The sequence below is a fragment of the Musca domestica genome, unplaced genomic scaffold (genome assembly GCF_030504385.1).
Source record: "Musca domestica strain aabys unplaced genomic scaffold, Musca_domestica.polishedcontigs.V.1.1 56, whole genome shotgun sequence".
NCBI classification, from domain to species: domain Eukaryota; kingdom Metazoa; phylum Arthropoda; class Insecta; order Diptera; family Muscidae; genus Musca; species Musca domestica.
The window spans coordinates 735,021-748,395 of record NW_026712356.1 but is presented as its reverse complement, the minus strand read 5'-3'; the positions used below and the strand labels follow the sequence as shown (position 1 = coordinate 748,395).

General features: G+C 34.7%; 1 protein-coding gene across 1 annotated transcript in view; it reads left to right on the top strand.

The window, feature by feature from the left end:
* LOC101895704 (uncharacterized) overlaps nt 1–13,375 on the top strand; it is a gene marked incomplete in the record, with an annotated part of 445,807 nt that overhangs the window by 416,956 nt on the left and 15,476 nt on the right. The window contains 1 exon segment of the mRNA XM_059128648.1: nt 3,618–3,800. Within this exon segment, the coding sequence (XP_058984631.1) occupies nt 3,618–3,800 (183 nt within the window).

Here is a 13,375-nt window from a genome sequence, read left to right as displayed (position 1 = left end):
GGCAAAAAAAACAAGTTTATAATATCTATATAACTCGACTTTATAGCCGTGAATACCTGGTTCGAACTGTTGGACATATTTAAAAATTAGTAGAAATATAATTTTGATTATTATGTCAAAGTAGAAAACTTTTTTACAGAAATGGCTATGCAGGTCAACATTTTGAAATGGCTTTATGTAATGATAAACATCAAAACATATACATAAATATTGTCATCCTATGCATGTAGGTTTGCTGCCATAATATAACGATCTAACACATTAAGTTCAACTGGGCTGAACTAATTATAACCTGCACCAAATCAAAAATTGATTTGTGGCCAAATCGCCTATCCTCAAAATCACGAAAATGTGGAAGGTTCTTAAGTTTTTGAAGACGTTAAATGCCCACTGGAAACCCAAATTTTCAAATTAAAGCTATTTGAGCCAAAACCTTAAAAATACTAAAAATCAGGTGGAATCGTTATATGCCATTCATACGAAAAAAATACCCACTGAAAACTCGAAATATCAAATTACAGCCGACTTGATAAGAAATATGGGCCACAGGCTCCAAAATACTGAAAATTTCTAGATGCCGTTATATGGGGTTCATGTCAAAAATTGGACCTTCATTGAATATTTTTTGGTGAGGAATTGAAATACCAAATGAGAAACCAGAATATAATGGTTGATTTTGTAGGAATGTGGGATTTAAACCTTTGTTATATCGAAAAATCGATCCTACGTGTGGACTGATATGGCCCCTAACGTCCATGAAGTATTACAAAAGTCTATGACAAATATCATTAATTTTTGATATTTTTTTCAGTAGTATTTTAAGCCATGGATGCATACATTTAAGACCTGAGTCTTCTAATATTGCCTAAAATCATGTCGATTTTGAAAGAAATACTTTTTTTCGGATTAAGGTTATATCCAAAATGTGAACCGATCTCTATAAATTTTAGCAAAAGTATTTTGAGCTGCATCTGATAGCATCAAATATCAGTGCTGTGGAGCGCATATAATGAATGTGAGGAACCTAAACATCAAATCGGACGACACATATGTACAGGGTGAGATAAAAAAACTGCAACAAAGTCAAACGCCATAATTTTTGAATTTTTTATTGTTATTGAATGAAATCAAAAAATGTCGGCAATAGCATCAAATGTTAGAATTTGTTTTGAATTGGTCACCTTTTGCACGAAGCAGTCACACGCTGTCCAAATGTTGGTCTGCGGTATTTTGGCCCATTCCCGGCAAAACACTTGCTTGAGGTGATCGACACTTTGGTATTTTTTAGTGCCAACCTTGCTTTCCAAAATACTTCAGACACAATAGTTGAACGAATTGGTATCCGAATGGTATAATTGTGCGTTGGAAATGAAGCAAGGAACCTAATTTTGTAACCATTCTTGGGTGGCGCTTGCTGAGTGTGATAGTGCTAAGTTCTGTTGGAATGTCCAAGGTCTGCGGCCAAAATGTTTGCGTTCCCAAGGCTTTGATACACCCTACAGAATATTTTCGCGATAATATTCGCCATTTATTCTAATGCCACTGTTGATTAGTACGAGCGGAGAGCGATTATCGGATAAAACCAAATTCGGCAGCTTACCACTTTCGGCCAAGCGAAGCAACACTTTAACACTTTTGAGTCTATTTTCTTTCTGTTGCGGTGTAAGTTCTTGCACTTTTTGGAATTTCAATGGCTATACCCTGAGCTCATTTTCAATATTTGCCGAATGGAATACTGCGATATGTTCAGCTCTCGAGCCATTTTTCGGACACTGCGAAATGGGGGTTCAATCAAGTCGCTTCTTTACTATATTTCACCCACTAAATATTACCCGCTCTAGCCGCATGCGTCCATTTGAACCCCTAAATATTATGCGATCATTTCTAAATTAAAGAGGCTTATATTCTGACCATAACCCAACCTCCATTTTAAATTTCGGATTGGTATCCGGAAATTTTGGTGGTCATTGTGCACTGGAAATGAAGCCTCATTTTGTAACCATTCTTGGGTGCCGCGTGCTGAGTGCGATGGTGCTGAGTCCTGTTGGGATGTCCAAGGTCTGCGGCCAAAATGGTTGCGTGCCCAAGGCTTTTATACACCCTCCAGAATATTTTCGCGATAATATTCGGCATTTGTTCTGATGCCACGGTCGATTAATACGAGCGGAGAGCGACCATCGTCTGTTATGCCCATACCATCACCATGGCCGGCGCTTGAGTTCTAGTGGCCAACCGAAGGTGCACATTTTCAGCTGACGATAAATTTGTTTGTTTACAAACTGCTGGATATCGAATGTTTTCTCATCGGAGAAAACAAAATTCGGCAGTTCACTACTTTCGGTCAAGCGAAGTAAAACTTTAGCTCTTTGGAGTCTATTTTCTTTCAGTTGCGATGTAAGTTCTTGCACTTTTTGGAATTTTCATGGCTTTTCCCCGATCTCAGTTTTCAACATTTGCCGAATGGAATATTGCGAGCCATTTTTCGAGCAATTTTTCGGCCACTGCGCTTGAATTCCATCACGAATAACTTCTTTTCTGTAGAGTGCTCACCAAAATGCCAAAATTCTGCAATATAATGAGCACTCTACTAATTTTAACAGCTGTCGTACGATTGGCTTACAAATGACAGCTGTCTGAAGTTGGTTGCAGTTTTTTCATCTCACCCTGTTTAGGATCACTATGAAGGATTTAATGAATTTGGATCATTTTGAAGATTTGGGCGCATTTTAAAACAGAATCAGTTGTAATGTTCGATCTTAAGTCCATTATATGGTAAAGCACCCACATAGCTCTACCACCTTTTTTCCTCTTTTTTATGCAAAATTGGCTATAATTTGACAACTTTGAATATCCTGTTTCAAATCTAAGCCGAAGTTGCAGCAATTCCAGATGCAACACTACTATAATTCCTTTTTTGATTTTTTTTTGAAAATATTAGTTCGTAAAGGACAGCTTTGCAAAATATTAAATATTAGGAAATATTGTTTAGGTATAGCCAAATAATTTAATCCCAGAATCCGTGTATTTTGAAGGCCTTAAGTTTTCCTCATCAAGGAGGTCGTACTAAATGGTGTATTAACTCGTTGTTTAAATATGTAGATATGAAATTCAAATTATTTCCAACAAGTTTATATATCTATGAAATTATTTAACGGTTGAAGTGCAAGCTATGTATTTCAAAAAATAATAACGAATATAATTTATAAATAGACGTAATTAAGTTAAATTAGTCATTTTTATTGGGAAATCTAATTTTTGGTAATTTTATCGTAATATAACACGTTTCTTTAGATTATCGAATCTTCGAATTTGTCTTATTCAATATAAATAGACTTCGTTGCAATTTCTAAATAGAATTAATTGGTAGCTAATCCGTTTGTTTTATTGTTTTCATTATTGCTTTTTGTTACTAGGTTTCAAAACGCAGACCACGTTGGCCATTTTCTTTTACCCTTTCAAATTTGTAATTTATTTGTTTATTTTACAGATACCACAATACTTTCAATTACAATTTGAAAAATACACATATATCATAAACTTTTCTACCTATCTACATATTTCATCTCATTTCATATTTGTGTTTGTTTCTTCTTTTCTCGAATCACGATTTCAAGCAGACGAAAAAAATCGTTTTCCCCAAAATCGCCATTAAATCTAGCGAAGGTGCTGTTGTAATACGTGAACGTGAAAAGATACTTGACGAGAAAATTGTACGACGCACTGAAGAGGTACCCTGTCCCATAACGGGTATACCTCAATTGCGCACCGTCGAGTACATTGAAAAGATCATCGAAACGGAGGTTAGCATTGAATTTTTGGAAATTGGCTTTTTTTCTGTTTTTTCTGTAAGAAGCACAAGCGATTTGTGTACAGCTGCTGTTGCTTCTTCTTATTCATTTCAAAATTTTTGCAGTTTGTATTACGTTTTTATTTGATTTGATTTTGTTTATTTTGTTGTTTTTTTTCCTTCTCTATCTCGACTACTCTTCTATATAAACATATCTAGTGCACAGTTTTTTTCATTTTGGTTCGGTATTTCGGTTAAAAGCTTTTATCGTATTGATGTTGTTGTTGTGTTTTTTGGGATATGTTTCCCATGTTGTTGTGGATTGTTTTGATAAGCACCTAAGTTTGTTCTTTAATTTCTTGTTGTGGTTTAGTTTGGATGTTTTTCAAGATTTTGGGTTGTTGGTAGGGCAAAATGAATCTCAATTGTGGTACAGTGTTTGGAAACGGATCCGGAGTTGGAAAACTGTTCATATTTTAAAAATTATAATTAGTTGTATAATATTCGTGTATATATTATATAAATGTTAAAGATTGTTTTTTTTTTTAACAGGATAAAAAAATATTTAAAGAAGAAAAAATATTTAGCGTTTTTTTTTTTTGTCTAAATTGGAAGGAAATTGAATAGATCTTATGGTTCTGTGGATATTCCGAAATCCCGAATCCTTTTCATACTAATTTATGCAGTTCCCGATGCCAAATATTATCATACCATCAGCTTTCCCAGGGAAACCCCGGTAGGGAGTCTTTTAATTTAAATTGTTATAAAAAAGGGAAAAAAAATGGAATAATATTTTAAACCAAATTGATTTGGCATGTAGGGTTTTTCTCGAAATAGTAAATACAAAATAAATACAAATAAATAAAATTTAAACTGATGGTTCAGGCCGACACTAAATGGTCTATGGTCTAACAAAGGACACTTTCAGATATTTCCTATGAGATACTCATTTGGCAAATTTAAACTGATGGTTCAGGTCGACACTAAATGGTCTATGGTCTATCAAAGGACACTTTCAGATATTTCCTATGAGATACTCATTAGAATAGATTTTTCAAATTTTCCAAAAAAAATCAGTTGAATACTACTGAAATCACAAAAATACCCAATATTGGGCGTTACTGTAATAGGGGAACTATACGATGACGTGGACCTGCAAAGACAATTTTCTGTCTTGGGGCTGTAGTATCCATTTCGAACTTCAAATACGAAATTTGATACAATTCCGTTGAATAAAGTTGTTAGATAATCAAAATACCGAATGTAGGGGGGTACAGTTTTACGGTGGCTATACAAACACCTAGATCTATATGAGTAGTTTTCTGTCATAGGATGTAGTACCCATTGGGAACTTCAAATATACAAATTAAAACATTTCCGGCGAATAATGTCGCTTAAATCATCCAAATACCGAATACAGGGAGATACCATAATATGGGGGTTATATGAGGACATGTAGCTGCATTTACAATTTTCGGTCACAGACTGTAGATCCCTTTAGGGAAACCTATCTAACAAGTGGTCACATGATGGGGGAGTTATATCAAAGTTATTGATCTTTTTCACCTTTATTTTTTAAAGAATCGTCCAAAGTCAAAAAGGCCCCATTTTGGGATTCCACAAAATTTATGCCAAATTGTACCTGACACTATAACCTTTCCGAAATTCTACAGTACAGATGTATTATTGTCTTTTTTGGATGCACAGATACAGGTTTCTGAACTTTGATGAGCTTATTAAGTTCAATACATTCAAATGAAGTTTTTAGCATAAAAATCGTTATTTCAGTAGCCAGTATTGGAAATGCCTAGAGGAAAAATTTTCATGCCTTGGCCTAAGGCCGCCTATTTAAAAAGAATATCAAATTTGGTTCGCGTAGCCGATTTTCGACGTAGACAGATGAGAACATCTCAAGACCCGGGCAAAGGCTGGCTACCTAAAACAGCATAAAATTAGAAAAACTGTATCGAGAAGCAAGTATTGGACATACCCAGAGGACAAAATTTCAAGTTTCGGCCGAAGGCTGGCAGCGTAAAAGAATTTAGAAAAACTTCGGTTCGCGTAGCCGGTGTAGGCAGAGGAGAACATCCCAAAACCTAAAATAGCATCAAATTTAGAAAAAAATTAGTTCGCGTAGCCAGTGTTAAACTTACACAGGATATAAAATCTCAAGCCCCGTTCGAAGGCCGTCTATTTAAAAGGAGTATCAAATTTAGAAAAAAAAACATTGGTTCGTGTAGCCTTTTTGGACTTTTGGGAATTTTTTAAAAAATCCATGTCCAAAAAATGAATAATTTTGTCACAACTCCCGAACCGTTTTAAACGATGGGGCTGTGTGACAACTTGTTTGATAACATTTTTTATAGCTTTCAAAAGATACCTATATTGTATATATCGGTTTAGTTGATCCGGGTGTAATGTGAAATATCCGACTACGTCCTCCAAGAAAAAAAAAAATACATTCCCGATATCAGGAAAAAAATTCTGAAAATCCGAGAGTTTTTACCAATCTATAGTTGTACCATTTTGCTGTCACATACGGTATGAACCTTTTTCAATATATATATATATTATAATTCTTTAATATATATGAATATTTTTATAATATAACCAATTTCTAAATCCGTTTCCTAACGCTGTTCATACAAAACGTTGATTCATACTTGCAGTTCTCAATATTTTTATAGGATTGTGTATAATTATTGTTGTTGTTGTTTTTCTTAATTTTCTTATGGTTACATATTTTGTAAAAATTTTATTCAAGTTCGAGATGAAAATTCTGCCCTCGTTAAGTGCATGTGATGCTTTACTTGGAAAAAAACACAAAACTTTTTTTGTTGTAAATTACAATTGCACTAAAGGCTAAATGATGAATTTTAGATATTTAATAATGTAAACTGCTTTACATTCGTATGTAAATTTAAGCTTTATAAAAATACACCAATTTGTATGTCGACACAAAAAAGCCCACGCACTCTGTTCATTTGTACACGCACAAAAATCACACACCCATTGTATTGCACTAATAAAAATGTATGACTGTGCGTGTGGGCTCCCTAATATCGTTTACTTTATGTACACTGAAATGACCGAACCCACCCACCCCACTACAGACAAAATCACGCACAAATAAAACGCACTCACATTTACACACATTTCGTAAAGTCATACTTCTTAGTTGCACTTGACTGATACACAAAACATCCTGACGAAATTCTCAGGATATGTTTGAAAGTAGATTTAGAAAACATATATTTATGTATATAATTTATAAAATTTACAAGATTTGTTGTTCTTTTGTATGGTAGATCTTGTTTTTTCTTTCCTTTAAATTTATTCACAATTTATTTGCGTTTCTTTTTGCCCATATTACCATTTATTTGCATTTGATTGTGTGTTGTTATTGTACATTTTGTGTTGTAAATATTGTTCTTCTTGCAATATTTGAATAATTTATATATCGAGGCGTTGTATGCCAAACCACCAAGAAAATGTATTTTTTCACAAACTGAAAATTGTTTCTTTGTACAGTACATAAAACTGAAAGGAGGCAGTACTGAATATGAAACAGGGACATAAGGACCTTCGTAAGAAAAAATTGTTTTGTCGAAGCCTGTGACATCACACATCCGTAGAATGCAATTACGCTATGTTTTTCTAGCCTTATTTTTCTTTAACGGGAACTCAATTCTTCTTCTATGACAACCTGAAATAAAACAAGTTACAAAGAAGTAAGTTCGGCCGGGCCGAACTTTGAATACCCTCCACCATTTGGAACGAATTGGGAAATGAAATCCTGAAAAAAAAAACTTTGGTAAAATTTTAAAAATACCGAATATTGCGGTTATATTGGTGCCTATACGACGTGGACCCACACAGGCATTATTTGTCATGAGTCATTACCAAATTCAAATTCGGAACTTGAAATAAACGCGAATAATGTAGCTAAAATCATCAAAGTATAGAATAAAGGGTGGTACCGTTATATCGGAGCTGTGCGAAGACCTGAACCTGCGTAGACATTTTTTTGTCATATTCTGTAGCATCCATTACGAACTTCAAATACGACACTTCAAACAACTTCGGTGAGTATTGTACCTAAACTCGTCAAAATACCGAATATAGGGAGGTACTGGTATATGGGGCCTATACGAAGACCTGGACCTGCATAGACAATTTTCTGTCACAGACTGGAGTTTCCATTACGAACTCTAAATGCGTAATTTGAAAAAAAAAAAATTGGTGAATAAAGACGCTAAAATCACCGAAATACCGAGTATAGGGAGGTACCGTTATATGGAGGCTATACGAAGACGTGGACCTGCACAGACAATTTTCTGTCTTAGGCTGTAGTATCCATTTCGAACTTCAAATACCAAATTTGAAACAATTCCGGTGAATAATGTCGCTAAAATCATCAAAATACCGAATATCGGGAGGTATCTTTTTATGGGGGCTATATGAAAACGTGGACCTGCACAGACAATTTTCTGTCTTAGGGTGTAGTATCCAATTCGAACTTCAAATACCAAAATTTGAAACAATTCCGGTAAATAATGTCACTAAAATCATCAAAATACCGAATATAGAGGGGTACCGTTATATGGGGGCTATACGAAGGCGTGGACCTGCACAGTCAATTTTCTGTTTTAGGGTGTAGCATCCAGTTCGAACTTCAAATACCAAATTTGAAACAATTCCGGTGAATAATGTCGCTAAAATCACCAAAATACCGAATATTGGCAGGTACCGTTATATGGGGACTATACGAAGAAGTGGACCTGCACAGACAATTTTCTGTCTCAGGCTGTAGTATCCATTTCGAACTTCAAATGCCAAATATGAAACAATTCCGGCGAATAATGTCGCTAAAATCATCAAAATACCGAATATCGGGAGGTACCGTTATATGGGGACTATACGAAGAAGTGGACCTGCACAGACAATTTTCTGTCTCAGGCTGTAGTATCCATTTCAAACTTCAACTACTAAATTTGAAACTATTCCGGGGTATAATGTCGCTAAAATCATCGAAATACCGAATATCGGGAGGTACCGTTATATGGGGGCTAAACGAAGACGTGGACCTGCACAGACAATTTTCTGTCTTAGGCTGTAGTATCCATTTCGAACTTCAAATACCAAATTTGAAACAATTCCGGTGAATCTTTTATGGCGGCTATATGAAAACGTGGATCTACATGCCCCATTTACGAACTTAACCTGCCTACTGTAAAAATAAACCTGTGTGCAAAATTTTAGCCTTGAATCTCAATTCTTTCGAAAGATAGCGTGATTACAACAGACAGACAGACAGATGGACATTGCTAAATCGACTTAGAATTTTACGCTGATCAAGAATATATATACCTTGTTGGGTCTGACATGAGTATTTCGAGGAGTTACAAACGGAATGACAAAGTTAATATACCCTCCACAGTATGGTGGAGGGTATAAAATTTTAAAAGAAAAAAAACGTCGTATAAAAATTCAACACAGGTTCTATTATGAGCACTGAAGGTATCATTAAATGAGTTTTGAATTGTCCTTCCCAAAAAATGTTCCATTATGAATTATTTCAGCAACATTCAGCCATAGTGGAATATTAAGAAAAAAAAAAAAAAAAACAGGGTAAAAGTTTCTCCGTGTTCTGATAGGTAAATACCCCATATTAGAACTACATATTCCATAGACTTGAAAAAACTCAAAAAAAAGTTCGAACAAATCTAAACTTATTCTAAAATTTGATGCTATTTCCGACATTTTTTGCTTTCATTCAATAAAATTTTAAAAAATTTAAAAATAATAGCTGTTGATTTTGTTGCAGTTTTTTTTTATCTCACCCTTTAGTAAAGTACTCACGAAGATCTCCTTGTCTAGAATTTCAGACAATTCCATTGAAAAATGTGGCTAAAATCATTTAAATACCGAATATAGAGAGGTGCCATTATATGGGGGATATGCGATATCGTGGACCTATATAAAAAATTCTCTTTCAGGGGGTAAGAGGACTCCTGTGTAGAATTTCGAAGAATTTTAGAGGTATCAACAGACACTAAAGACATTCAGTTCAGCATATACTTTCAATTCTCCTCATATTTTATTGTCTTCCTTTTTTCCAATGGGATAATATCTTCCACTGCCTAAAAGTAAAGAAAACTCCAGCCAGTCTTCAAAGATCTACATTATGATATTATATCTTAAATTTAATTTCCCACCAATATTTGTTCTTTTTTGCGGCCAACTAAACGACTTTGGCTTGCAATGCCAATTTTAATTGATTCCGTTTGTCAACATTTGTACACCAGACCCGACCAGTTGCTAACAACTGTAACCGGAAGCGTAATTGCTGAACAAACATTTTAATTTTGTTCCCCAAGTGAACTAAATGTCTGACCCTTAGAATGGCATGGACACACAGACGTTGCTTGCAATGACCATGCCAGGCCAAACTAACTTTCAGGCTGCAGACAGTGCACCTTCAAATGGTACACAAACATGAAATCCAAAAAAAACAAAATCCACAATTTTATCTACAAATATATGTAGTGTAATGTGCCTGGCAAAGTTGGACTAAGGACAAATTGGAGGGCCACATATTTTTTTGGTAGTTTAAAAATCAATGTTGATAATTTTTGTTTTGTAAAACAAACCCAAAAAAATTTGTTTTTTTTGGTTAAAAATTTTGTTCCTTTGGCAATGGCAGCAGTGTTCTGGTGTTTTCTTGGAGAGATTTGTTCAATTTGCTTCCGGTCACAGATATTTGTATTGGCATTACCAGAATTCTTCTCAGCTGTGTTCGTGTGTATATTGGTCTGTGTGTGTGTGTGTGTGTGTGCCTACGTGTGCAAAGAAAACGAAATACACACAATGAATAGAATAGCTATGGATATCATCATCGTCATCCTTACAAGGATATGCTGCTGAAAATTTCTATCATGTACCGAATATTTCTTGATGTTGTTGTTGTTCTTTTTTTTGTGGTTGCTTTTGGTGTTACTTCGGTTTGCTTAAAGAATTTTGCCTTGTATTGTTTGGCATTATTTGAAGAAAACTGTTCTTTTTTCATAGTTGCTGTTGTCTTCGCCAGTTGCGTTGCAAAGTTTTCTCGGTGGTTCTTAAAGCGACAACTTTAGTGCCTCAGGAAAGACCAGACCATCTAAGATTTAACATTTTCTTTTTCATTGCATTGTTATCTTTTTGGTTCGTTTTGGTTGTCTTTTTCACTTGAGCATGAACACTACTAGCTGGCATAACCATACCAATATAATGCCCTCCAAACATAAGTTAAGGTCCTTTAAACAGTACTGCAAAAAAGTAAGAAATTTCACTTAGTTTTTCATCCATTTAGCTGTGAAGTTTACAAGAGTGTGCTGTTAGTGTGTGTGTGCAACAGCGTTTGGATGTGTTGGTGTTGTCTGCCATAAAACCAAGCCACAGACATAAGAAAATATTTTGCTGGGTTAAACTTAGGAGAATGACTTTTTTTATTGTTTTTAAAAGAAATTAAGAAAAAAACTTGAGGGAGTTTTCTAATCTTCTAGTATGCAACGTGAATTGTAAATTGTTAAGCATAGTCTGCAGAAACTGTAGAAGTTAAGTTTGATGTAAAGTTTAATTGAACTTTAATTTATATTTGAGGTTAGTTTGAGATTATGTTAGTGTTTTACACCACGAAGGCGATTGGTTTTATTTGGTGATAGGATTTAAATACTGGCTTCCCAGACATCAAATTTGACTGCAATTTTAATAGGCCAACAACGGAATCTCTCTCTTTTTTACTGTATCACATATCATACCTCTTTTCATGGCACCAAAGGCCCTCTTGAGCTACTGTGGCAAAAATGTTAGCTTTTACTTCACTGTTGTGTACGTTTCTAATATTTTGATGTTTGTTTTGGCATTTTGCAGTTAGAAAATATGTTACACCCACCGTAGGCAAATATTGCAATACCACCCACACACACATACACACATATATATGTATGTACATATGTTATTTCGACCTACATATATTATCGTCTTTAAGATGTATATAATGGCATATCTCAGTTACCAAACTCTTTGCTCTAGCTCCCTGTTAGAATAAGAACACGTAATGCGAACATAAATAATGTCATTTGTAATGGAACTTTTCTGTTGAGCTGAGAATACCTTTTGCATTTAAAGTACCTGAGAACATGGCAAAATAATGACGACAACGTTGATGATGATGAAGATTATGTCTGCTAACGGGAAGCCTTTGGCATTTTAAGTGATTTTCCAATACAATGCATTGAATGATTTTCGCCGTGGGTATATGGTTAGTTAACTGTTTAACTATGGGTGCTGAATAGGGGTGGGGAGATATATATACTTCAGTCGCTGGGTTGGTTATTAACATACAGAGATATGTTACTGCTGCCCCTTACTTTAAAACTGCCTCCAGAGAATTAGGGGTAGCAACTAAACGTTAATGTGAGAACATAAATATCTCAACAGTACATAAACTTTTTCTGAAAAAGGGGAATGAAAGAATAAGAAATCTCATGTCGGCTTTAATAGACATGTTAAGGGTGCTCCATAGACAAATATTGCGTTAGTATTTCCTGGAGTTTAATGTTGTTAGAATTTGGCTGTATGTGTTGTATTGCAGAAGTTTTAGAGGTCTGTTTGTTTTCTATCCCAGAAAAATGAACATGGATTTAGATATAAATTTTGGCATCATAGCTACTTAAAAAAGGACACTATCGTCTTTTTTTAATTGACGTGTCTTGGAGGCAAGAACTTATAGATAAGACAATAGATAAGTTCGCAGAAACAGTCGTTCTATATAGAATACTATATTAGAATACTAGAGTTGAATTTTTCCATTGATTTCGTCACATATTCAGAAAATTAATTACTTTGCTCATTACCATGTAATGAGTAACGTCGGTACAGAGAATGTGCACTCGACTAGAAAACCGAAGGTTTTGAATTCTAAGTAGTTATTGTTGTTAAAAACTGGTTAGGAAATCCGTTATTTGATAATGAAAATGTTAACTGGAAATATATTTGAAATATGCTGCAGGTTTTGTATTGAACAATTTTTACAGATTTCTTTTTTTTTTTTTTTTTAATAGAACACTGGAATAGGAGGCCAAAAGTTTTTCTATAGAAAAGATAAGTGAGAAATGGTGAATACTTACGGTGAATACGTCGGCATCATGCCTAAGTGCTCTTTACCTCATTTGCCTGCATAGAGAAAACAGTAGCATCTACAATTGTTTAGATCTAATTGAAAGTTGTGTTTACAGGGTGAGATAAAAAACTGCAACAAAGTCAAACGCCATAATTCTTACAGCTTTTTTTAAATCTTATTGAGTGAAAGCAAAAAAGTATTGGAAATAGCATCAAATTTTAGAATAAGTTTTGATTTGTTCGAATTATGACCTTCAAACGGCCAATGAAACCGTCACACGCTGCCCCAATGTTGCTCTACGGTATTTTGGCCCATTTCCGGCGAAGCGCTTGCTTGAGGCGATCGACACTTTGGTATTTTTTAGTGCCAACCTTGCTTTCCAAAATACTCCATACACGATAGTCCGACGGATTGGTTTCCGGAGA